Source organism: Aythya marila (assembly GCF_965140915.1).
Source record: "Aythya marila genome assembly, chromosome: 2".
In the NCBI taxonomy this organism is placed as follows: Eukaryota; Metazoa; Chordata; class Aves; order Anseriformes; family Anatidae; genus Aythya; species Aythya marila.
In genome coordinates, this window is record NC_139043.1 from 91,009,836 (window position 1) to 91,034,445 (window position 24,610).

Consider the following 24,610-nt stretch of genomic DNA (forward strand, 5'->3'; position numbering starts at 1 on the left):
GCTCAGCCCAGAGCACTTCTTTATTGTCACTGCCCCAGGCCCTGCTGGAAGTCACTTCTGCCCTGAAAATTATTTCAAACGTCCATGGAAATTAAAGAAATATTCAAAGTGGCAACAACCTCTGCCCTGCTCCATTGCGAGTGATTCCTCTTTGGAATGCAGTCATTATTCATGCCTTCAAAGGGAGGACAAAATATCAAATGCAGGTTTTGAACCACTCTTCATGCTTTCCATTTGGAAAAACACATTTTTCAGTGTACAGGTGTGTTTTTCACTTTATTATAGAAATCGCTGTGCATTTGTTATGCATGTATTCCAGCATAATTTGCTAACTACAGCTGTGTAACTGCTGTTGAATAACCAGGAAAGCTACCCTGAATGCCCTAAGCCCTTGTAAGCCAAAGCAAAACCTGAAATTATGACGTCAGATATAATTAAGTAAATATATAGTGTTTATTTTGCAAATAAAATAACAGAAACATATTTGGCTTATAAGGATGCCAAGGGAAATTAACAGCCATCTGTAGGCCTGCTTCTGCGAACACGTGGCATTAGTCTTGGCATTAATCGTTGGGCTTCTTAAACATGAGGAGTATAGATGGCAAAAATACAGCTCAGCATTTAAACACCTTTTTTAACAGAACAGACGTGGCTATAAATCAATCATACAGGTGCAAGCAAACAAACATCTGTGCAAGGGAGAAATTCATTTAAATCATAATTTTCTATGCAAACACTTAAAAGAAAATTTCACACTTTTTTATAGATGTATATTTCTGTCAGCAAAGTGTACGTATACTATACTGCTGGTTGAATCTACTCATCACGTTGAAGCAATAGCTCCTTGCAAGTACAAACAATACAAAACATAAGCATGCTCCATCGTAAATCCCATCCTTTAACCAAAGGCAAAGCAACACCAGGATGGGAAGTTGGTTGTTCATATGCATTTTTGAGTCTGATATACCATGGCCAAACTTTTTTCTCATTTTGCAGATTGGGCTCATTAAGGAAATGAAGTGCAGTTCCTGAATATAGAAAAGGAAAAGGATGCAGAACAATTTTGGGGCCCCCTGGGATTTGGTATATTTCAGGACGCCAGCCGGCCCTGGCTGCACGCCGAGGCACGCAGTGGTGCAGAGCACCCTCTTGCAAAATCAGCGCTGCGGCCCGTGCGTGTGGCTGAGGCCAGCCTGCCTATCAAAACCCAGCAAAAAGCAGTTAATCTGGCTTAGTTATCTGCATGACTTCCTCTCCAGCAGGGCTGCGTTTATTTAATCTCAGGAACAAGGCAATCCCAACAAATGAAGGGCTCTGTGGGCTCTAAACCCACCGATTTCCGGCATCTGAATGAAACTGAAAACAGAAATTAAGGAACAGAGGGTGGAAAAAAAGCACGCTTGTTTTCCATTTAAGAGTGAGAAAGAGAAACCATCCCACTCAGCCTTTAGGATTTAGTCTTTCTTTTTCTTGTTTCCTTCTGAGAAGAGGCCGGTGCAGCTCAGATGGCACAATGGCGTTTGTTGGTTTGCCTGGGCCTGGTTGGCCCTGGCCTGGTCCTTGATAAGGCCACTACTGCTGTCTGCTCAGCACCAGTCCTTAACTATTCACAGCTTGGTTCTTTTCAGGAGGAAAAGAAAACCCTAATCTACGTAATTGCAGAAAAAAATCCATATATTCAAAAACACTTTTCAGACTGAGGCTAAGGTAGGACGGCAAGACAGTAAGGGAAAGCACCGGTTAGGCAACCGGCTTATGTAAAATTGCATATGGAAACCTCAGACTACTTCACCCATGAACATGCCTTGTCTTCCTTATCCTGCGTGTCCACCCTGGCCAGCAGTGTTGTGAGGCGAGCAGCAGCCAGCAGCACCTGCCAGCAGGAAGCAAACCCTGCCTGTTCATGCCCCACCACACAAGGACAGTGGTGTTGGGTGCGCGTGTCTTCCTGATCCTTGCTTTGTGGATGAATTTATTGCATGGTGTCAACATTCAGACTGGCTCAGAAAGCAATACTATTCCCTGACCAAAACAGGAGGACAAGACCGAAATGTTGCCACCTGAGGGCTGAGAATGGAAGAAGAACAGACCCATCTACCACAAACCTGCAGTTTCTCCACCCTTGGAGACCTTCAGGAGCTTCCAGGCTTCACTTGGGACTGTGAATGTAAGGGGATGAGAGAGAGGAGGTGGGCAGCTCCGTGTGTAGGACAGTCTCACGCAGCTGAACCGTAGCTGCCCAGACTAGCAAAACACAGTAGCTGCTAGTGGACTGTCAACTGATGGGGTGCTGAGGTATGCTGTCTGCTTCGGTATAAAGCAAACCAAGAGAAAACAGCTTTAAAGCACACAACTGGGCACAAAAATCCTCATGCTGGCAGATGGAGTGGCAACAGTGTCCACGCTGCAGAGTTGTGCTGCGCATTCCAGCAGCACCTCGCGTGCTGAGGGCTTGTTTCACAACCTCACATGCCTCTAGCTTGAAAGGTCAGGGTGCACTGCTGTAGCAGAACTATTTTGGACAAGTGTCTCCTTGTCTAGAATATTTGGCTTGGCAAGTTGAGAATTTACTAAGCCTAAAAGAACACTTGGCTCAAGAAAGAAATAAAGGGAGGAAGGAAGGAAGGAAGGAAGGAAGGAAGGAAGGAAGGAAGGAAGGAAGGAAGGAAGGAAGGAAGGAAGGAAGGAAGGAAGGAAAGAAAAGGAAGAAGTTACATAAAAAATATCTGTGGATAATTTTCTGCTAGTACTCAAAAATTCTTGTTGCACTCAGCCATCCGTGGGGCTGACACATTTTGGAGGTATCTGTCACAACCAGAAAGAACTAACAGCACTAGCTTTCCTTGATATTTATACTGCAGGGAAGATTGAAGGAGGGTGAAGGAAGAAAAGGGACAGCATAATAAGAACTTTCTCCTTTTTCATGTGTGCAAAAACATCTTCTGGACAGCATTTAAAATCTCAGTAAAAACACTTGTACACATTTTAAGTGGGTTAGAAGAAAAAAAAAAAAATGAAATGTTCTCATAAAAGCAAACTGAACTTGGAGAGACAAAGAAGGAGTATTCCCACCTGAAATGAAAACAGCAGGAGAGTTGTGGAAAATGAGTTAGTAGTTGGAATGTGTTAATTGAAATAAAATGAGCTATTTCTGGTATTTCTATCAGAGGGGAATATTATAAATGTCCTTGCTGTTCCAAAAAAAATGACACTTCGGGGAACAGTGGGCTTAATTTGGGTATGTTCTTCTACATTTAGAGTACCCAGTGTATCCACTGCCCTGCCACAACAGCTTCTCCTTCTGCAAGGGTCTGATAAGCTGCTGTGCTGTTGACAGGCAAATGTTGTTCTTCACTTCACTTGGCTTCACCCCCATCCTATGCACCTTGACCTTACAATATGCTGGAGAAGCTGTGTGCTGTCATTGGGTTTACGCAAGACAAACACTTCACTAAGTTACTGTGCCTTGGAGCAGAAGCAGAGCTGCTAACACCTGAAATGGTGCCGTAAACACATCTCTCAGTATACACATACAGCCAGAGGAATATTCGGTGGTGCTTTATTTAAAAACGCATGCTATAAGTTAAATACCATCACATCCGTACAGCACAGAGGTGAGATTCATTTCGACTTGTCAAACTAGAAAAAATCAGCAGCTGAAACTCCTGGAGTAAACTGCATTAGCATTTCCCAGTCCTGATGAGTGATACAACTTAAAAACCATGAGTTATCTATTAGACCCACTTTCCAAAAGCAGTGATAGGATTCTGAACCCTGCAATTATTCAGTAAAGCTCCATTTCTGCTGTCATATCACTTTGGTGGCTGTTTCCATAATGAGGTGGAAAATGTGAAAACAAAGATTTTCTGGTATTTTTCACCACGCAATATGTTCATGGCCAAACAAACTATTTTGTGTGGAAGTAGTTCTTGGCTCCGATGACCACTCACATAACATTAACGCCAGCTCATTCCCTTTGTGTGTGGCAACAAAAATGACATGACAGGCAGGCATGCATAGTCGCTGCCTGGGTGCACAAGGCAAAAATCAGCCTAAACTATGAACTTGTGACAGGATGGAGATGTAAACCAGCAATACCATTGGCTAATCACTCTTGGAAAAGGCTGTGTGAACTAAATGCCCTGATGAACCAAACTTGGTGTGAATCCCATGCGTGCTGCATCCCAGGCCACCTTCTTCTCAAGGAAGGCAGGATGCTTTCTGCTTGTCGAAGTAATATCCAGGTGTCAGTGTCAGCAGATGGATTTAATTCACACACATTAAAGAGGGGCAGTTTTGCAGAAGTGTGCCATTGAAAACGCCCTAAGGCACCAAATGAGACATTTCAGAAGAGGATGAGAGTGCTCTGCCAATCTGGGAACACTCGGTGTTCATAAATCTCCCTGGCTGCTGTTGTTCCCTCTGTGGAGATGGAACTAGGATGTCTCCCTCCCAGCTCCACCTGGTCTTCAGGTCTCCCTTGATCATGCAAGTGCCATGTAGAGAGCCACACTCATCCCATGCTGTCTGAGCCAGGCTTGCTTGTGAATCCCTCAGATGACAAGTATTTTGTTCCTCTGCTTGTTGCAGTACACCAGCCCTTCTCTGAGTCTTGCTCGGCACTGAATCCACCTGTCCTCAAACGTGCCAGCCAGCAGACACCTTGTTCTTGATGTCTCAATGGGCCTCAGGCAATCCTGCTAATACTTTCCTCTTCTTCAGACGCTTTCCTTCCTCTTAGAGTCACCTTATGCAACCATTCCTACCAGGGAGGAGTCGTCAGGAGGTGGCTGTGTGGCTCCTTGGTTGTGCTCCAGCGATCTCTGGCTCCCACATGGATGCTTAAGGGAGTTCATGGGAGCGATGTACGTGGCTCAGCCTCTGCTGAAACCTTGCCTTGCTGTAGCTGTAGCATTTCACAGGTACTTAACATACAGTAGTTTGTGGCTATAGTATAAGGCATATGATATTTACAAGTAGGTCTACCTAAAACACAGTAGTGAAGATAAAATCCTGAATCTTCACGCCAACTTTTGTACTAACTTGGAGGGACAGCCCTGCAAATTGTGTAGGTGCTAGCATCCCTCTTATACTGCCCTGACAGACAGAACTCTGCCAATCCTTGCTCTAAGGATTGTAATTCTGAGCTGCTAGCACAGTGATTTCAGAAGTAGTGGAGCAGGGGGCAGAAATAACGTTATTAAGTCAGCACAGCAGCTCTACAGCACATCAGAAGGGAATGCATGTCCTGGGTTTGGCTTTACAATGTAGCTTAGACTTGAGAGTGTTTTGGAGAACACGTTTAATTCTTCAAAACAAGACAGAGTAAGGACAATTCAGATGTGGTGAAAGGAAAACAGTGTCCGTGCTGTCACAGTCCTAGGGATTTTCAGTACTCCTTTGCTGCTGCTGTGAAGGTGAACAAGCTTAAGCAGAACATAATCTCAGCATGGGCTGTCAGCCTAGTCACCATCCCCTGAGGAAAATGTGGTGAGGCAAAATGATGTCACAGTCTTGATGTGTTGGCTAAATGCATATTAAAGACTGCAGCATTTGCTTGGTCTTTGTTTAAAACACAGAAAGGAAACAAACAAAAAGCAGCAGGTACATTCACTGGATGTGGTGGGTTTTCTTCTCCAACATCGCTGCAGAATAAGTTAGTTGCATTGCTAGGACAGCTAACACAGTTACCTTTTTAGCCCCTTGGTCTTTACCAATGAAACCAACGATGCTCCAGGTGCCTAGATCATGTGCACAGCTAGCAAAATCAAGTGGCATCTTCTGCAGGTGTAGACTTTTGTCACAGAAGAAAGTCACTAAAGATGGATAACATGAAGAGGAGGAAAGGAGTACTGTGATTACTGCCAGATGAGAGTGCCCCAAGTAAGCCAAATATTTCCCAATTTGACAGCCAGCAGGAAGACTATACATAAATTTTGTACCAGATGGAAACTCACCACTAGCCACACCTAATTATTTCTAGGGACAGACACCGACAGCTCTTCATCCAATAACTGTTGGTTCACCATGCCTTATTAACACAGAGACTTCAGATCCAGGTACGTTTTGACACAGGCTGACTAACAACCACATAACATACATTAACATTTTCAAAAGCTTCGGGATCACATTCCTCTGTTGAAAAGTTATGACAGATTGACACAAACAGTGCACTGCCTGACTTCTGTCCAACACAAACAAATAGCTTGTCTTTCTACTGTGAGCAAACTCTACTGGTATAAGAGCAAAGTTGGCTGATAGTCCTAAAGTGTCTGGAAACTCAACCAATCATGGTCTCCTTGAATGTCAGGATAGTAAGGAATATTTTGTATTAATTTTCTGTCCTACTTTTATGGGCTATTGAGCTCTGCCAAAATCCCCAAGAGTTTATACAATTCATTATTCTACAGGAAGAGAATAGCATAGGTAGATTAAAGTCAGTGGAGCTACGGAACAAGTGTTATAATGACAAGCTGAACCACTTTCTAATATATCCATCCAGGAGGACAATTGTGCTTATTTTCAGCTTCAGCATGTGATCTGTCCCAGTGACTACCACAGTATTAATCTGTGCACGTGCCTAGAAACTTTGGTGACCCCCCTTGTGGGTTAGGATCTACTCAGATACACAGAGATGCTGACTCCTGCACTGTGCTGCTGCTTGCCAGTCTCACTACTCTAAAAGTCTGCTCTAAATTGTGCCTCTGTATGGCAATAAGACATTACCATCGCAGTAAGCCACCCTTTCCACATGAACACTGCTTCCTTAAATATCACAGATACAAAATTATTTGGTCCTAACACTGAGCTCAACTGGATCAGAAGCTAAAAGTCTGTTAAGAACCATGGTGTGGTTTAGGATCAGTGCATGAACAAATCCAATCCCATATCTAGCAAATCTTTTCTGATATATGTTACATATAAAAACCTATTTATTCATAACTTCATGCCCTTGGCTACTGAATCATTCATATTGACAGCCACTAAGCACTGAAATAAAGAACAGGTCCTGCCTTGTCTGCAAGTAAAATCTTGGGACAAGCATTCAAGCACAACAGCTCATTAAGCACATACATTTACGAATTCAAACACTTGCATTGTTACACTTTGTGAATTCAATGCCACAAAACACATCAGATGCCTCTGTGCCTGTTGAGTCCTTTATTAAACCAATCCAGCAACAAAGTGAATGTGTTGTTCCTTTTCTCGGCTTATTTCCATCTTTTCAAGAGCAGATCGGGATGCTGCATTAAAATCCAGTCTTCCAGTCCCAGACACTGTGCTCAGGCATCTTCCATAACTAAAGAGATTAGTCCCAACCAAGGATAATCCCAATCGATTAGGCCTATTAGCACAGAGCTCACTCTCCCCCATCCTTAATTACAGCAGAAGTTTCTCCTTTGGACTGAGTGGAAAAGTACAGAGCTCTTCTGTTTGGGCCAGGAATGACGGCATTTTGAATGCCAGAAGGCTGCTGTACCATCTGAGCTGAGCCCTGCTTCCCTGCAAGTTGTTTGTTGGGCTGAGGATGCAGGGGATCCATTATTAAAGACATCTCTTTGAAAGCAACTGAAGGAGATTATAATGCTGCAGTGGACAGGAAAGGAAGAAGGAAATAGGAGCGAGGCCAAATGATGACAGTCCCGTCCCTGGAGGTCTGTTTGTGGCACTAGCTCAGGGGAAGAAGCACGCTGTGAATAAGTGTCACGAGCAGATCCTGGTCCCCAGGCAGGGATTCCTGCCCATCCCAGCAGGAGCTTGCAGGTGAGCCAAACGGGGAGCTGGGGGTTTCCTGCGAGGCGCGTTTCCAGCACTGCTGCCTCCAAGGGCCTTTCCCAGTACCACATTAGATGGGGACCAAAGCACACAGAGGTCTTGCAACCTCTGCTGATGTTATGGCCCCTGGGAAAATTGTGGTTAACTCATTCAATTCAGAAAAACCTTGAAGCCTTTCTAAATTGTAAGAGGAGCAGAGGATGTTCCTGTCAACCCCATTCAACCCCATAGTGAGGGAGTAATGAGGGGACTTATGATTACCTTTCTGAGCTTCTCCCCAAAAGCCTTGGGACAGCTGAAGTCTAAGACCTAGGATACTCTGCTTTCTTGGGGAGTTTTTTTTTTTTTTAATTTATTTATTACTTTGTGATTTTTTTTATTGCCTGCTTTAGGAGTGTGATGCCCGTGAGTTTGGGAATTAGCTGTTCGTGGTGCAGGAATATGCCCACTTCAGCCATACTGTAGATGGGAAGGAAAGCCTTAACCCGTACTGCCTAAGTGCCCATGTTCTTGGTGGGGGAGAAAGCACAGTTTCTCCAATCCTTTTTTTTTTTTTTCTTTTCTTTTTTTACTTTTTTTTCCAAACCATAGCAACAAGACAGGAGGGATCTGAAGGGCAAACCTGCTTTAGAGGCACACACAAACGTGTGGCTCTGCTGATCACAGACACTTTGAAGAGGCTGAGCTTTGTCTGAAGTCTGGGCAGCTCAGCCACTGATGCAAGCACATGGGCTCTAGCTGGATGTGAACTCCAGAGCTTCATGGTTATTGGTCTTGACAGTTTGCTTGATTCGGATGCAACACAAGATGAGTGCCAAAGCGTACACAAATTCAGGTGGTCAGAAGCCCACTGTACTCTGCACATGAATTCCCAAATCCAGCATTGCCAACAGGGTTCCCAGCAGAGCACATGCACATGCCTTGGTGTGAGTGCCAGACAGCACGGGCACCTTCATTTTATACCATCTTGGCAACGTACAGCACTTTGCCAAAAGTGGCCAAGTGATGTTCCAGTGCATCAGAGCACTTCAAGACTCTAGCCAGTTCTTTGGCAGAGGACCAACAAATGACATGAGCTTGTTAAACATGTTTTGTAGAGATTCACTCTCCTGACCTCACTGGCTGTTCCTCCAAGAGAGGTGGGAGGTTGGTCTTGGGTTGCTGAACATGAGATGAATGTCCTGCCATAAAACAAGCCATAAATACACAGTTCTTCCGCAATGATGGTTCTGTGGCCAAGTTCCAGGGAATAACTCTAAAGAGCATGCTAGAACTGCTCTCTAGTCAGCAGGCTTGAACTGCTGTGATGTAGAGGACATCTACCCATGTAGAAATTTTCCTCCTCAGTCCAAAACAGCTTAGCATTTTGTTTTTCAGTGTGATGCAAATGGTAATGAAAAGAAGAGGACCCTTTCTGAGCTCAGTGGATTTCAATCCAGTTACCATGATAGTTGACTATCTGGATTTAAGCAAGTTTTCTTTCTTCCACAATTAAATGACAATTTTCTGCTATGATCCACAATACTTGGGATGAGGCACAGAAACTGTGCAGTTACCAGAAACATTCTGAGATTTAGGCAAACTCACATTTATCAGTTCCACTTCCCATTTATTTCTGTTATTGCCATTCCCTTGAGTTATGAGACTGTAGTAAAAGGCTCTGTACAAAGGCAAAGCAACAGATCTGCCCTGATGAAAATCTCACAAGTCAATGACTGGGTCTCTGTTTCATAGTTGTTTACTGGTAGACAGACTATAACAAATTAAATAGACAATATGCCTCAGTAGGAGACTTCCCCACTGTGGTAAATAACAGTAAAAAGCAGAGGACAGATCAATAGATGAGAGAAAGTCATTGATCACATAGGTCTTGGTGATGGCTCCTCAGAAGAGGCTTCTATTGGAGCTGCTTAGGAATTCTCATCAGAAAATGACCATTCATTCAAACTCAATTTGTTACAAAAGAATCAGTGCTGATTCAATTTTTTCTATACTTAAAAAATAATAATTAAAAAAGGTTTTTATCTCAGTATTTTGTAAGAGTAGGTAGAGTAGGTATTAGTGCCTAATTTAGAAATGATGTTTTGTTTGGAAATGTGAGTTCATTGAAATTAATTAAGGAACATTACTTGAAACTGAGACACTTCAAAACTACTAAAATGAAAGCATTTCTAGGTGGCCTGATATTTCACTCTATGCTTCCAACCACTCTCTGATATTTGATTGAGGATGCTTTCCAAAATGCAGACTTTGGAAAGAAAACGTAGACAACTAGATTTTACTTTAACCACAGCAAAAGAAGAAAAGAAAGAAAGAAAGAAAAAAAAAAAAAAAAAAAGATTCCCTATCAGTTCTGATTATTTGAGTGGTAAATAAAAACAAAGTTTACTTGCTCTTTTTGCTGTTTTTACAAGTTGAGTCACCCACCAGACAGTCAAAAAAAAAAAACAAAAAAACAAACAAAAAAAAAAAAAAAACAAAAAAAAAACAGCTCGGAAAGCAGATGTTTTCATTTTCAGTTGGAGCTTGGAGGCATTCAATTGAAATTCCACAGAACAGCCAAGCAGTTAGCATCACACTTGCTATCGCACTGGAAAAATGTGAATTAGAATTACACATATATCAATTCATTAGTGTGTTTGAAAGAAAACAAATACACAATAGTTACTCACTGGAGTCTAAATGCAATTGTCACTAATCACAGTGAAGAAGAGAGATTAGGAACTTCACAGTCGCAGAGACAAAAGGAATGATGTGCTTCTCAGGCCAAAGGAAAGGTGATAATATGTCTTTATCAAAAGACTTTGAGACATAATAGCTGCATCACTATATTTGTCTCATTGAGAGTAAGCATAAAGAGATATACCTAGTTTCAAGCAGGCTTTTGCATGGAGGCTGAACATTTTTCTATTACATGGATTACTGTAGAGTGGAAAAGTGGACTCAGGCTGTACATACAGAAGTTGATGCCCTATGTCTGAAAAGCCCTGCAATATCAATTGTTCACTTTCTCTCGTCTTAGGCAGATGTTACACCTGCTAACTGCTGCTAAGGATATGAAGCACATTCTCTTGAAAAATAAAGCGAAAAGATGAAATAAAACAAAAAAAAAAAATTGACCAAAAGTACGACTGAACACATCAAACACGATTAACAAAGTTATGCAGGTTCTAAAAGATTTGCTGAAGATGCCCCTTCTCAGCTTGCAGTCGGAGGTGGATGTCAGCCAATTTAAAATCGGGCTGCTTGCATTTGCCTGATCCCCTTTACTTATTCTGATGTTCCTTTCAAGCAATAAAGAAAGCTGCTACTGTGGTGGAATGATTACGTTTTTCATGGGGAGGCAGGAGAAAGAGATTGCAGGTAGCATTTCCTTTTCTTTTTTCTTTTTTTGTTAAGCTGTGATAACCTCTGTGATGCTCAAGTTTTCATGGAATCACAGAATGTTTGAGGTTGGAAGGGAGCTCTGGAGGTCCCCTGCCTTTGTTCATTTTATGATTTCTACAGGCATGGGGCAGGCACATGGGATGCTAGGGGACAGTTATAACAGCATCTTAAAAAGTACAGAAATGACTAAAAATAGCTGTATATGGCAGATTTTATCACCTCTCCAGGAAAAAACTCCTGCCATCTTGATTCAAACTATTTTCTGACAACACATCTTTATCTGTCTTCATCTCAAATTTTATTAGAAGTTTGCCAGCGGGTCATTCAGTATTTAAAAGCAGTGAATTACAGAGTAGGCACAGTGCAGCATCACATGCCTGCACTTTTTTCCACTTAACACCTTCCCCTCGTTTTGGTACCTTTTCTTGCTCATGTACACATCCTATCCAATTTATCACAGTGTCCACTGGTGCATAGTCAGCAGTGAATTTCACCTTCTGGATATTTATTTTTATGCAGAATTCACTTTCAATTAGTTAAAGAAATAGGAAAGTGTTGAATCATCTGTCATACGTTTACAGAGCGCACCAAGTTGTTCCGTTGAGCAAAAGGGGCTAAAGGGAAAATAAACATTCATCGAGCCAATGAATTTAAATTCCTTAAACTAAGGGCAAAATAAAAGTAAATCTAAATGTTCACAGTTCATCTTTTAGCAATCTCTCGTTCTGCTTCTCGACTAAGTCAACGTGCCCTTCTGTAATGGGCAAATGGGAACAAATTCCCAAACAGTTGGGAAGCAATCAAAGCATTTTGTATTTTTTAGAGAATGTTAAGCTAAGATCCAGCAGGCAGTCTCTGAGTCTGACTGCATTCCCAGACACTCGGTTATCTTGCATGCTAGTAATTCAATAGACTGCTTATGAGACCGGCATCCACCAGTAAAGCCCCATGCTCAAACTACGTGCAGAGCTACATATTAGTTGCAAATCCTATTTATAGTGCTTTATCCATGCAGACTATCAGAAGCAGCTATCAGGGAAACATCCAGTCCAAAATGCATTCACCCATTATTTTGGCTGCTTAGGCACCATGATTGCTTCTAAATGTGCTAAGTCCCCTCTCTGGTTATTAGCATGCTTTATATAACCTAAATGATGCTCAGGTAATTTGCATTTGCTTGAATCAGAGACTGTGCTCCCAGGAGCCTGGCACTGCATGCAGCACTCAGTACTTCCCCTCTGCAATCCCCCATCAAACGTCTCATACTCAATTTGACTGAGCAGTACGCTGCACCCCTTTGAATTGTGTTCTTATCTGGTTGAACATGCAGTGCCCCTTTCTTTAGCAGAAAAAAAGGCTCTTTGCAATATCAATATTTCAATTTTCAGTATTCCTTGGGTTCCTATAGAGTTAGATTTATTGCCTGTTGCTACAAGCTTTTTGTATAAAAGTAGATTGCTTTAGCAATTGCTGCTCTTCGCTATTTCTTTATTTAATATGCAGTTAAAATGCAAAAAAAATGAAACTGGGAATAAATGTACATTTATCATGTTGCTTACTGCTTTGGGTTCTTATGTGTATGTGTAGCTGTACATATAACAGACAAACCACTCCTTTGTGCACATTGTTTTGCTAATAATTGGCTATTGCATGTAAGCTACCCTATCTGAATGTGTAAATATTGTAATTGAGAGTCTGGCTCAGAAAACAGCATTTTTGAACTCATTCCTTTGACTTCAGGTCATATTTATCGCTTCTCATGAATCTTGTAGTAAATCTTTTCTTTTCTTTTCTTTTCTTTTCTTTTCTTTTCTTTTCTTTTCTTTTCTTTTCTTTTCTTTTCTTTTCTTTTCTTTTCTTTTCTTTTCTTTTCTTTTCTTTTCTTTTCTTTTCTTTTCTTTTTAAATGAAGATATGAAAGTTTCTGATTTTGAAACACAACACATAGCCTACCTAAGTTTTAAGAAGACCTATTTTATCTTCAGTATGTAGTTCGCAGTAAGTAAAGCATTTATAAATTTGTCTCTGACTAAGATGTTTTACAGACCCCTGGGGATGGAGAGATACTTGATCTATATTTTCAGCCACTTGTAGTAGTTACATGCTAGATAGTGCTCTTATAAAATATTGCATTATAGACACCTGTTTAGAAATCAATGCCAAAAGGACTGACTGTGGAGCTATTTAAAAGTTTTATGTGTTTACCTGCCTTCCATTGAAACATTGCTTTGCATATGAGGTGAAAAGTTACTTAAAATGAAGGCAAGAAATACTGAACTCATTTCACACTCCATTGTTCTTTGGCTTATTGCAACCTTGTAAAATTGTCATAAAAGCTTAGCAACTAAAAATCCAGTCAACTCTTCTTTATCAATATAATAAATGTTAATGAGGAGTGAAATGATATTATTTACTTATCCTCCCCTATGTGCAGGAGGCACATATTTACTTATCCTCCCCTGTGATATAACTATCTGCTGAGAATTTGCAAGGATGTTATACTGCCCCCATCAAGTTACTAATACTTCTCACAATCTTACCTAGAGATGACTGCCTTTTGACCTGGATGCTTCATTTTATTTCCAAAAATGTAGGTGCTAAAGCATCAAATTCTGTATTCTTTCAAACTTAGTGTGATCACTTCCAATGAACAGGAGTGTTTACACTACTAATGCCACTACTGAAATAAAATATTTGTTTTCAACTCACCTTAAATAAAAATATCTAGGCCTACACTGATGGCCATGTATTTTTCATTTTTAAACTATTGTGCCAATAATTTGTACCTCTTCAATGTTGTATCTCAAGTTTTGAAAAAGCAAATAATTGTCTGCTTACTCTTCTCCACCAATAGATGGCAGGTGATGCTCTAGAAATTTCTCCAATGGATACAGCATGAAATAAGAACATATAGAGTTTGCAAGTATACAGCTGGTTGTAAATCAATGCTCTCTGATACCTTTTGAGATGTGATCATAGTTAAGTCCTATCCCATTCACTTTGTATTATAAACCATAGCCAAAGTTTAGAAATAAGTACATTTTATATATGACTGTTCATTCCTATTTATTTTGTCCTATTCCATTAGGTCAAACAGAAGTTTTCATACATTGCCTTTCTGTCTCGGTTGGGAAGGTACTTGTCAGCACCATGTAGCAGCTGCCACATTCACTCAGGGTCTTGGGACTGAGCTTTCTGTAATCAAACAAGAAAGCTCTGCATTCATACCCATGTCACAGATCATGCTGGCTGTAAGCTGGAACAGAATAGCTGCAAGCTTAAGCTTTGATTTCCAGTTCCATAAAAGCTAGAAAGATGAGAGAAAGATGCAGTCTGATGGCAGAGCCTACTACAATGCTAAGTAGGCAGAGCCTACCGCAATGCTGACTAGTTAAAAAAAAAAAAAAAAAAAAAAACAGAGTAAGGATGCTTATGATATGATACTGTATTTTTTCATGTATAACATATCGAAAACAAACAAACAAACAAACAAACAATCAATCCAGTTCCTTTCTGAAACACAGAATGCAGCAGGCATTAAACCTTGATAATATACATGCCAGGCACGGTGTTAAAAGTCACAATGAAGTGGTACAGAAAGACAAGGATTTTCTTCTGCATGTGCTATAATGATTTTAAGGACTGCATGTAATGCGTTGTAATCAATTAACTATAGGATTTACTTGAAAATTGAGTAGAGGCATGCATAAACCACATGGTTTGAAGAGTGCAAAGCACAGAAGGATACCTTTCACTTCTAGGCAATCTGCATTACTAAATATGCATTAGTTCTCCTGCAAAATGATTTTCTGCCTCGCCACTGCCCTGTTGTTATTGGCAGTCTAAGTATTGATGACTAAGTGACCATTAGCGCTCAGCTGGTTCTCGTATACATCACAGTAATTCCTCCAGGCTGACAGAATAGACAAATTTGCCTGCTCTGATCCGTGCATGGTAGCCTGGATGAATACTATTAGTCCAATCTATTCACTAATCCTTCCATTTTTATAAATTAATTTGATTTTGTGAGCTCCACTTCTAACTCTAACCCTTAGTGTGTTTTAAAGCTTCCACTGTACGGGCAACAGCAGCAAAACATGGATAAAACCCAAGGCCATCAAGAAGCATCAATGATCAAACACTGAACAACAAAGATCATGCAGCTGAGTCAGTGACTATTAATCACTCCCTGCCAGTGATGTTACAGAAGAGAAGGGAGGATGTCTGAAACTGCTTCAAATTAACAGCTCTGCAGTCAACGTGGGAAGTTTGGCAGCATATATCAGGACCAAAATAAACTTGAGTTTAGGTGTGCAATTTAGGTGCCTTATTCCAGGCAACAAAGAGAAGTCAGCTGCCTGAATGCCCCTCAGCAGGAAACTCTGCCTAAGTAGGAACCTGAACTCCCAACCCTATCACCTCAGGCAAATGAGGCAGCATGAATGACCCCTTCAGATGGGGTCATGCACATGTCACTGGAAAGGAAACAAATAAGGGTATAATTAACAAGCAACAAACCAACTGCCAGACCACAGTGTGCAAACCCAGCACACTACTGCTGAATTGCCAGTTAACATGAAGCTAAGCAGGATGTGATCTTGACCCTTAAATGACAGCACACGTTGCCACAACAGAATTTGTAAATATTCAAAGTGGCTCAAAGCTATGTATTTATGTATTTAGCTTGCTTTTGTTTGGAGCCTCACTCCCTTATGAGTAAACTTTTCATTCAAACCTCAATTGACAGCAACCTGTAGCCAGTGAAACTGCAGGGAAAGGTCTGTAAACAATAACTACTCTTTAGAGAACAAGCTGACCTTTATAGACATTAAACAAAACAAAAAGGGCTGATTGATGCTGTGCAGTACAAGCTCTCTGAAATATTAAAACCAAGAAAGTCATGGAAGGTTAGTTTATGAACACACAGTATGATATATTATGTCAGTGGGTGGTGGGGTAGGAAAGGGAAATGATGACTGGGTGAAGTTTTTAGGGAAACAAAACAAAACAAAACAACAACAACAAAAAAACACTATTCCCTTGTCTGGAAAAGGAAAACCATGTAATGTTCTCTTCTATTAAATGGAAACAAAACTCAAACCTATGTTGTCTAGGGCAGGTCAGTTGCTAAAGTCTCCACGCCTCATTTTCAAATATTCAGATTATTAAAGTTAACTATGGTGTAATGTTTTTTAGAATAAGAAATATATTCATAAACTCCAATTATATAATTACTATTATATATAATTAATATAATATATATATATATAATATATAGTATATATATAATAATATACAATTATATAATTAGCCACAAACATGTTATTAATACTACGAAGAACAATGTAACCTATCTGTTTCAATCTGCCTGTGTCTTATCAGCCTGAACTACTGGCAAAGACTGCAGAATGTTGAACCCTGCATCTTTCTCTCTTTCCTCTGTTCCTTTTTATTTTTCTCTTCCCCCAGAAACATACAGGGGAAGGTAGTTTGACTCGAATACCTCTCTACCACTTTCTGGAATGGGATGGTTTCATGATCCAGCACATCAAGAAGGTCCCAGGTAAACCTTCCCTTTTCAGTAGACACTCCTCATTTTGCTGTGGGATGTTCAGGTGCAAAAGCAGACTTGTCCCTCCTATATGGTAGATGCAGGAGCAGTAAGCATGGTAGTCTCAATGCAATTGCTAGTGCTGGAACAGCTCTCTCACCAAGGAGCCCCAGGGCTGGTGGATAGAAGGTGGATAGAAGGCCCCTTCAGTTTCAATTGCTGCATTTAAGAGATCCAACACCTGCATTATAAAAGTCTGGGGGTGCAAGGACTGGTCAGGAACAGGGTGGGTGGTGATAGGACTCTGATGGCAGGTGAAGAACACAAAACCTGCTTACTGAACCCCTGAAGTACACATCAAGTGCCGTTATGGACTTTGTGAAGAAACAACGCCACAGGCTTAAAACTGCACAAGAGAGAAAAGCCTTGCAGATCTCTCTGTCCCTCTAGGGACAGTGTTTTCCCAAACTGCAGCATGCCAGTGGCAAACTCTGAAGCTTCCTAGCTTCTGCCCAGTCCCATGCATCAAACCTGCCTTCATCAAACACCCACAGCAGCAGGTCTCTAGGCATAGTACACCCAGTGCCCCTACCATAACTCACTGCTTACGCAGGACTCGCTGGGAGCATGCCAAGAATACCAGGAGAATCGCTAATAAGCATGGTCTAGCACTGCAATTAACATCAGAGATCTAAAGACTAGGCATCCACAGAAATGGAGCTCATGGAAATGTGAGGCTCCTGGACTCTGCAGAGATGGCTACATGCTTTCAAAGCCCAAAAACTATAACTGGATATCCCTACCTGTTCTGCAAGCAGGGAGGAACCTAGGAGGTATACTTCTTTGCTTTGCCAGACCTGCAGGGGAAGCCACGTTGCTCTTCCAGCAGTGACAGGACACAAACCGTTACCTACAAACTCGTACCATAATTTCTCTGAAGTAAAAGGCACATCCCCACAACACCTTCCTGATACTGTAAACTAGGACATAACCACGTATTGAAAGCAGTGTCCAGAACAGGTACTTCAATACAGAAATATTTATGCCAAGAATGCTGTTATGACTCTGTTATGTATTATACACTTAAAATGCAGTTTCTAGAAGACAGCAAAAACAGCTTTCGACAGCAGAGCTATCTGGCATTAGAGCTATTTGAAATGCAGGATGACTTGGAGAAAGTTAAGGATCATACTGTGATCCTTCAAGTAATCTGCTGGAAATCTGAGGTGAAAGCCTGAGATCACTGAAATCAAGTGGCATTTTGATTTCAGTGGGACAGCATCTCTCTTCTGTTTTTAAGCAAAAAACACAAATCACATACCTTTAAAAAAAAAATAAGTTAATCGTCAACATTACAGACTATTTTGCTTTAATCTGAAGCAAAACACTGTGCTAATGAAACACGGAAGTGCAAGTACATGTCTTTGGGTTGCCTGTTGGATAAGGTCTGAACAAAACCTGTGCTGAGAAGGGACTTTCCAGACAACTCCCAAAAGCAAATCTATGATCACATCATGAATCTACGGTAAGGGGACAAAAGAGGCTGGTGAAAGCAGTGGAGCAAAGTGTAAGGTTATCCAGGTAGAAGAGAAATGAAAAGTCATCCAACAATAAAAAATCACATTCAAAAGCTCAGCCATAATTGTTGATGTGAATAGATTTTCTACGATGCAGAGTTTGACAGGTGCTCAGGATTATTGCATATCAAGGAAATTTATTTTATTCCCGTGCACCATCCAACCCACTGCATAGTAACCCATTCATTTCAGCTGCACAGAAATTATTGAAAACTTTTACACTTTTCTGGTTGCAAACTGAAATTATTTACCATAGGTGTGGCCTCTGTGAAATCCATCAGAAGGTCACCTGGCTCCAAAGCAAAAGTACTCCCAGCATCTGTGGAACTCTGAAAAGCAAAGGAGAAACACAATTTTGAAGAAAACATTTGGTTTCCTTAATTCTTGTTGTGTTTTTGTTGTTGTTGTTTGTTTGTTTGTTTTTTATTTGTTGTGGGTTTTGGTTTTATTCCTTAAAGCATAGATTGTCAAACAGATTTCAAATTTCATGCAATGTTAAATATGGGCACTCAGGAGAGATGAACAACAAAGCCACGCACCTTTGAAATCAAGGCAAAAATTAATTTAATGCTGGTCTATTGCCCCCCAAAGTTGATGAAAACCTATTATTGATTTTTGTTGGGTCTTGGAGTGGGCTCTGAATATTTCCTGGCTGCTGCACTTACAAAAAAAGTTATACATATTGTGACAATACTGGATTAAAACCTACTCTGAAATATGGAATTATTTCATCTAAGGAAAACATTACTTGCTACTCCCTCCCACTCTTCCTGAATACTCTCCCAACTGACATAAGATCAACTCTTTGCATATTACCTTGCCGCCAGGCGAAACCTGCGTTTGTCCTTCTGACGTCTGTGGTGTACAAGTTTTCTGTGACCCGGGAGATGCTGAAGACACAGAGGTTGATGCCGCTGCTGCTGCCGCCAGTGCTGGTGGAAGGTCATCTTCGTCACTGCGGTTGATAAAAGCAGACAGATCTTCTCATTAGCATGTATCACCCGACTTTGAACCCGACTTCTTCTGGAGGAGGCACCGGACATCTGTATGTCAGCTCAAGCGCTCTGGAATGAAATTCTGTCCCATCTGTAATGCAGTGTTTACAGCTAACTTGGCAAGTAAGTTGGATTTTTTAAGTCTTAAAGATCCCTCAAAAATCAGTTGGATAGTTAACCCTCATCTACAAATGGAAATCTTAAGGGCATGATGTGCAAGTAGTGTTTCTATGGAGCATGTATATGTGAATACATGAACTTATTTGATATTGCTCTACTTTAATGTTCATAATTTCTTCTACAGAGGTTGGCTGTATTGATAAGAACAGACCTCGTTAGATCCATCTACAGGACCGACTGCTTTACTGGCTTAAGACTACCCCTTAGTCTTAAGGGGATTTGGCACACAGTTGCTCCATGATATAATTTCCAAACTGGCTTTAAAGGACTTTGATCAACTTGAGGAGGAGCTCTGTAGAAACATTCTTGTGAGGGTATGGTCTTCATGTTCCATTTATTCAGTTTACAGAGAAAACATTTAAAACATTTAATTCAAACCCAGTTTGCACACTTCCCTTGGGCTTTAGGACATCCAGCTGAGCTCTTTCCATCTCACCTACCATCACCACTAAATGAAAGCCAGTAGATAATATTGTACCTTCATTTACTTTTGTAGACCCCCATTGACTACAAATTATTGGGATCAGTCAGCCCTGGGTCAAAATTTTTCCAAATGCTAATTGAAATTGCATGGAGGTAAACAGAGTTACAATTTGGCATACACAACCTTTATTACTGGGAATGATGTGTAGAAAGGAAAGACTATAATTTGACAGTTTAAAGCATGGGGATTTTTTTTTTTTTCTGCTCAGAAAATGGCACAAATTTTAACAGAGCCCTGCTTTTAAATGGCACAGAGCCCTGCCATGCCAGTTTGATAGACATTTCCAGAACACAACTGTGCTTGGTACCTGTACAGCGTGCCTGTGCAACACAATACTTCAAACCCACGTTACACAGAGGGTACACAGCCTTTCTCTGGATTGTTTGGATGTGTTGTAGGGTTTTGTTTGGTTTTTTTTTGTTTGTGTGTGTGTGCGTGTGCGTGTGCGTGCGTGCTTTTTTGGGGGGGCATAAAGGTATGGACATTAATGACATCTTTTCCATGCTTCATTTTTTATCTCTTCTGGGTAAGGATAGAATTAATCACCACAGCATGTGGAATACACTGTTTTTATGCTAGAAAGAAAATGCAAAATCTTTTGGACCTACTAAGTAGATGTTTTATTAATCCAACAGGCCAGATTTTGGTTGTTGACCTAGTAAATCTTTCTTTCAGAAACACATTGCTGACATTTTTTCTCAGCTCTTGCTCCCCTCTCTCAGTAGGAACACATTGGCACCCTCCCCATCCTTGCTGGGAAAAGCTGTTCTGTTGCAGAGAAGGAAGTGGAAAATTGTCGAGAACCTGCCAGTTAGGAAAGGCTTCTTCATGTCTGGGAACCAAAATGTCAAGGTCCAGTCTTATCAGTCATCAAGCTATCAGCATGCTAGACTAAAGTCTGAGCATTGGCCTTCTTCACCGTATACCTTGAGGTATCTATTTTTGTTATTCTATGTCCATTTACCAACATATCTCCTTCATTAGTGGTCACCTTCTATTTACTGGTAAACACCTTACAGACTTTTTTTTTTTCTCTCAGACTCTTAAAAACTGATTTCTCAGTAGCCTCACTATTCTCAGCACCACCTTATCCTACTACCTTACTTGGATGGTTCCAGTGGAAATCTGATTTTGCATATATAATGTTACTAAGATATTTTTTACCTGAAAATTGTCTATGCAGTGTAACCCCGCTCTCTTTGCTACACAGAAGTATTTGAGGACCAATTTAACAACCTCCTTATGCTAAAGCTTAACTAGAGAACTTTTCAAGGTATGCATACAAAACACGTGACTATGCCTGCAATAGGACATGGATTTCTTGCCCATCCTTACACATCAGCCATCATATTCTCTTTATTATCTGCCACATGCATAACGTAATATAAGTGGTCCTCTATGTGCCACAGCTTTTTCCTTTGCTGGCTGCTATCTACAAAAATCTGTTTTATACAAAAATCTGAAAAATCAGATGCATCTTGAAATATGTAGGGGACTTCCTTCTCCTGGCTTCTAGAAAAAGAGGAAGTAGAAGTGGCATCTCACCCAAGAAAAGCATTCTGCTTTTTGAGCTCTGCTGGGCACAAGGAGTAAACAGGCTCTCAGGTCTTGAGAACCTGCTCCTACCAAATGCTGCCATGTTACCTGTCATGTTATCTTCAGGATTAACAGGCAGTAAGGGAACCTGGGTTCTCTTCCCAGCTTGAGTTGTCAATTCCCATCTCCTGTTGCATTTTTAAACCATGCTGGCTGATCTGTTGTGGTAAAAGAGTCATGTCATGGTCTGCTGACCAAGCTGTGGCTGTGTGTTCCCATATGTTAGCCTCGGTCTCTTGGACAAATGTCGATTTGGCTAAATGCTCGTTTTCCTCCTAGCTTCAATTTGATTCATTCTCCTGTTTCTTCTCCTAAATATTTTTGTCATTTTTTTTTCCTTTATGTTCTTGACAGTGAGACAAAATAATTGCTTATTGACATTTATTAGAATCTTTTTGGATGGAAGGAAAACTTCCACTAATTTTGCTATATATTTAGTGACACTAGAAAGTTAAATTGGTAGAGGTACTAATGGTTGCCATTCCACATAGAAACCACATATAATTCTTTCTTCGTTGCAAAATTGGTGTTCTTGTATTAGTAAGTTTGTGTTGACACTCTCTTTTATTCCTTTCTAGTCAGCTTAGTCCCCTAGGTTCTGGTGGCCTTATCTGTCGGTTCATATGAAGGACAAACCAACAAACTGATTTCCACATTTATTCAGTATCTTGCATCTCCAGACTCTAAAATTAGATGAACTAGGTGTAAATGGGATGTTAAAGCTCTATAGGCATAGATTGATCTTGCCAGGACTAAGAGGCTTAACTTTGCTACCATAACTGTAGCATACTCAGCAATTTCTGCCAGCGACAAAATCACAGAGCGAAAGAGAGCGTGCACCCTTTCTAGGAGGGAACAGCTGACAGCACAGCTTGACCACCTAAAAGCTAAGGACTGTTTCCCTCATTTTGCAAATGGGCTTATAATGAAGCAGACAGAGCAGCTTGCTCCAACACACACCATGTCTTTGACATTTCATGTGGAAAAGGGATTTTTAATTTCTAACCTGTAATCTCAGAAAAAGAGGGTCTGCAATTCTGAGGTTAGTATCTGCATAGGGATGGCAAATTCACAAGTTTTAAAAGCTTAAAGATTCTCAGAGATGAAAGGAACAGTATCAGTGTAAGATCATTATCATGTAATTGCATCCATGCCTTTCAGAAAGAGCAGCTAGAGCAATAATTAGCATCCCCCTTCATTTTCAGCTGGAGCAGGCAAAAACACAGATAGTGCTATATGTTACTCACAAGCTGTACTGTCTGGTTAACTTCCTCACACGAGAAACTTTAATTTCCTGCTTTTCTGTAGGGCCAGTTGATGGCGTAGTTTCAGGTCGCACTGGAGCTGGACTTCTAAAAATAACAACAAAAATACATGTGACACAGTCTTTATTTGAACTACTTCAGGCATATCAGCAAAGTTCTTACTCATCAACACACGTTTATCTTGCAAATAGTCGAGTGCTCATTGAAGTTCATCCTTTTATTATCCATCCATTTATAGTCCAGTGGCCAGTGTGTATGAACAGAAAAGGATGTGTGAATTCACTCTCCTGTGCATGGCATGATCTTTATGAAAGCAGCAACTGATTAAAAATACAGAGCCCATGTGGAAGTGTCACTGGTTCCAAAGGACAACATTTTAATAACAGCCCAGCTATTCAGCCATGTCAGAAATACTTTCAACAGAACAAACAAACAAACAAACAAACAAAAAACTTTAACAAAAACTAATTTTATGAATTCTGAAATCTGCTCTGTTCAAAATAGTTTTCACCTGAAATTAAACATTATTTTTCTAATGAATAATGGATTTGATCCAAGAAAAAAATGTTTGTTAAAAATAAATGTAAAACTGAGACACGTTTTAGATGCTCATGAATGTGGAAAACATCTGCAGAGCTTCAACAAAGGATAGAAATGGGAAGGAGGAGATCCATCTAAAAGGATCTTCTCTTCAACCATTTTCATTAGGGTTAACAAAGGCTTGAATACAAGATCTTCTTGACCTTGGGGGGAAAACATTTCAATCATGAGCCTAAATGACAGGAATATACAGGAATTATCTTAAATACTACTTTTATTTGAAGCAACATGTGATAATTAAGTGTACTCTATATGTATGAAAAATACTATAAACACAATACATATGCCAAACATAGAAGGAATAATCTGAAAGCATTGATTAATAATGTGTGAGCTGTATTCTGTCATCTAACCTGAAGTCAGATACTATGCCATGTAATTAAGCAGCCCAACTTATTGCTGGTGGGACTGCTCACACACTGAGGTACGTACCACAATTGGCAGAAGTGGGACAAACTCGTCTTTATTTTATATACTTGTGTTGAATTTTTCAAGTCCACCTGCATCATATGAATCTCCTAAAGCCATAATAAAATAAGTACACAATCTTCACAATTGCAGTTCCCTCTGACACCCCTGTGGGTTTTAAAATTATTAACTATCTCTGATAACTTCTGAACTTGCTGTCCAGCTGGAACAGAGCTTATTGGGAAGGCGTAGCCATTGGACTCTATTTTCAGTTTTCCTATATGTTTCTTGGTTGTTGGGGAGGTCACAGAGCATAGGTTTGAGGAATGGCAAGCATGAGAGTACAAAGGAAACACATACATCATAAACAAGACTCAACTAGTTCCACTTCCCAAGGAAAAACAACTTCTGTCAAGTGTTTTTCTGATTTTTGATCCCATTAATTTCACAAATCCAATTCAACAGCAGCACAAATCATATCTCATTGCCTCCCAAAATCCAATTTCAGGGTCAGCCATTTATATCTCAGATTTGCAATGAAACTATTGCAGAATAATTAAACTGGATTTTCAGACTCCTTGATGAATTTCTTAGGCTGGCAATTAAGGGGTGGATTATGGAAGAAAAGAGCCCCAACCATCTTTTTTCTAATGTTGAAGTCAGTACATCTGATCTGGAAATCTGTGAATCAGCATCATGATGGAAGTCCCCAATGCCATCTTCATCAAGTCATGTTCAGAATGAATGGCTGCTCTAGATAGGCTTTTAGTTTATATATTTATTTATTTTTGA

General features: G+C 40.4%; 1 protein-coding gene across 6 annotated transcripts in view; it reads right to left on the minus strand.

The window, feature by feature from the left end:
• The window catches only part of EPB41L4B (erythrocyte membrane protein band 4.1 like 4B), a 169,365-nt gene that overhangs the window by 11,330 nt on the left and 133,425 nt on the right, over positions 1 to 24,610 (minus strand). For 4 of the 6 annotated variants that reach the window (XM_082754028.1, XM_082754027.1, XM_082754026.1 and 1 more), the window contains 3 exons: positions 22,793 to 22,897; positions 19,107 to 19,245; positions 18,542 to 18,619 (listed from right to left, as the gene is read on the minus strand). In XM_082754028.1, coding sequence (XP_082610154.1) covers positions 18,542 to 18,619; positions 19,107 to 19,245; positions 22,793 to 22,897 — 322 coding nt within the window. Of the gene's footprint in view, positions 1 to 4,834; positions 4,907 to 5,651; positions 5,817 to 18,541; positions 18,620 to 19,106; positions 19,246 to 22,792; positions 22,898 to 24,610 lie in introns of those variants that run through there. The other 2 variants (XR_014316967.1, XM_082754029.1) reach the window with 2 other exon arrangements.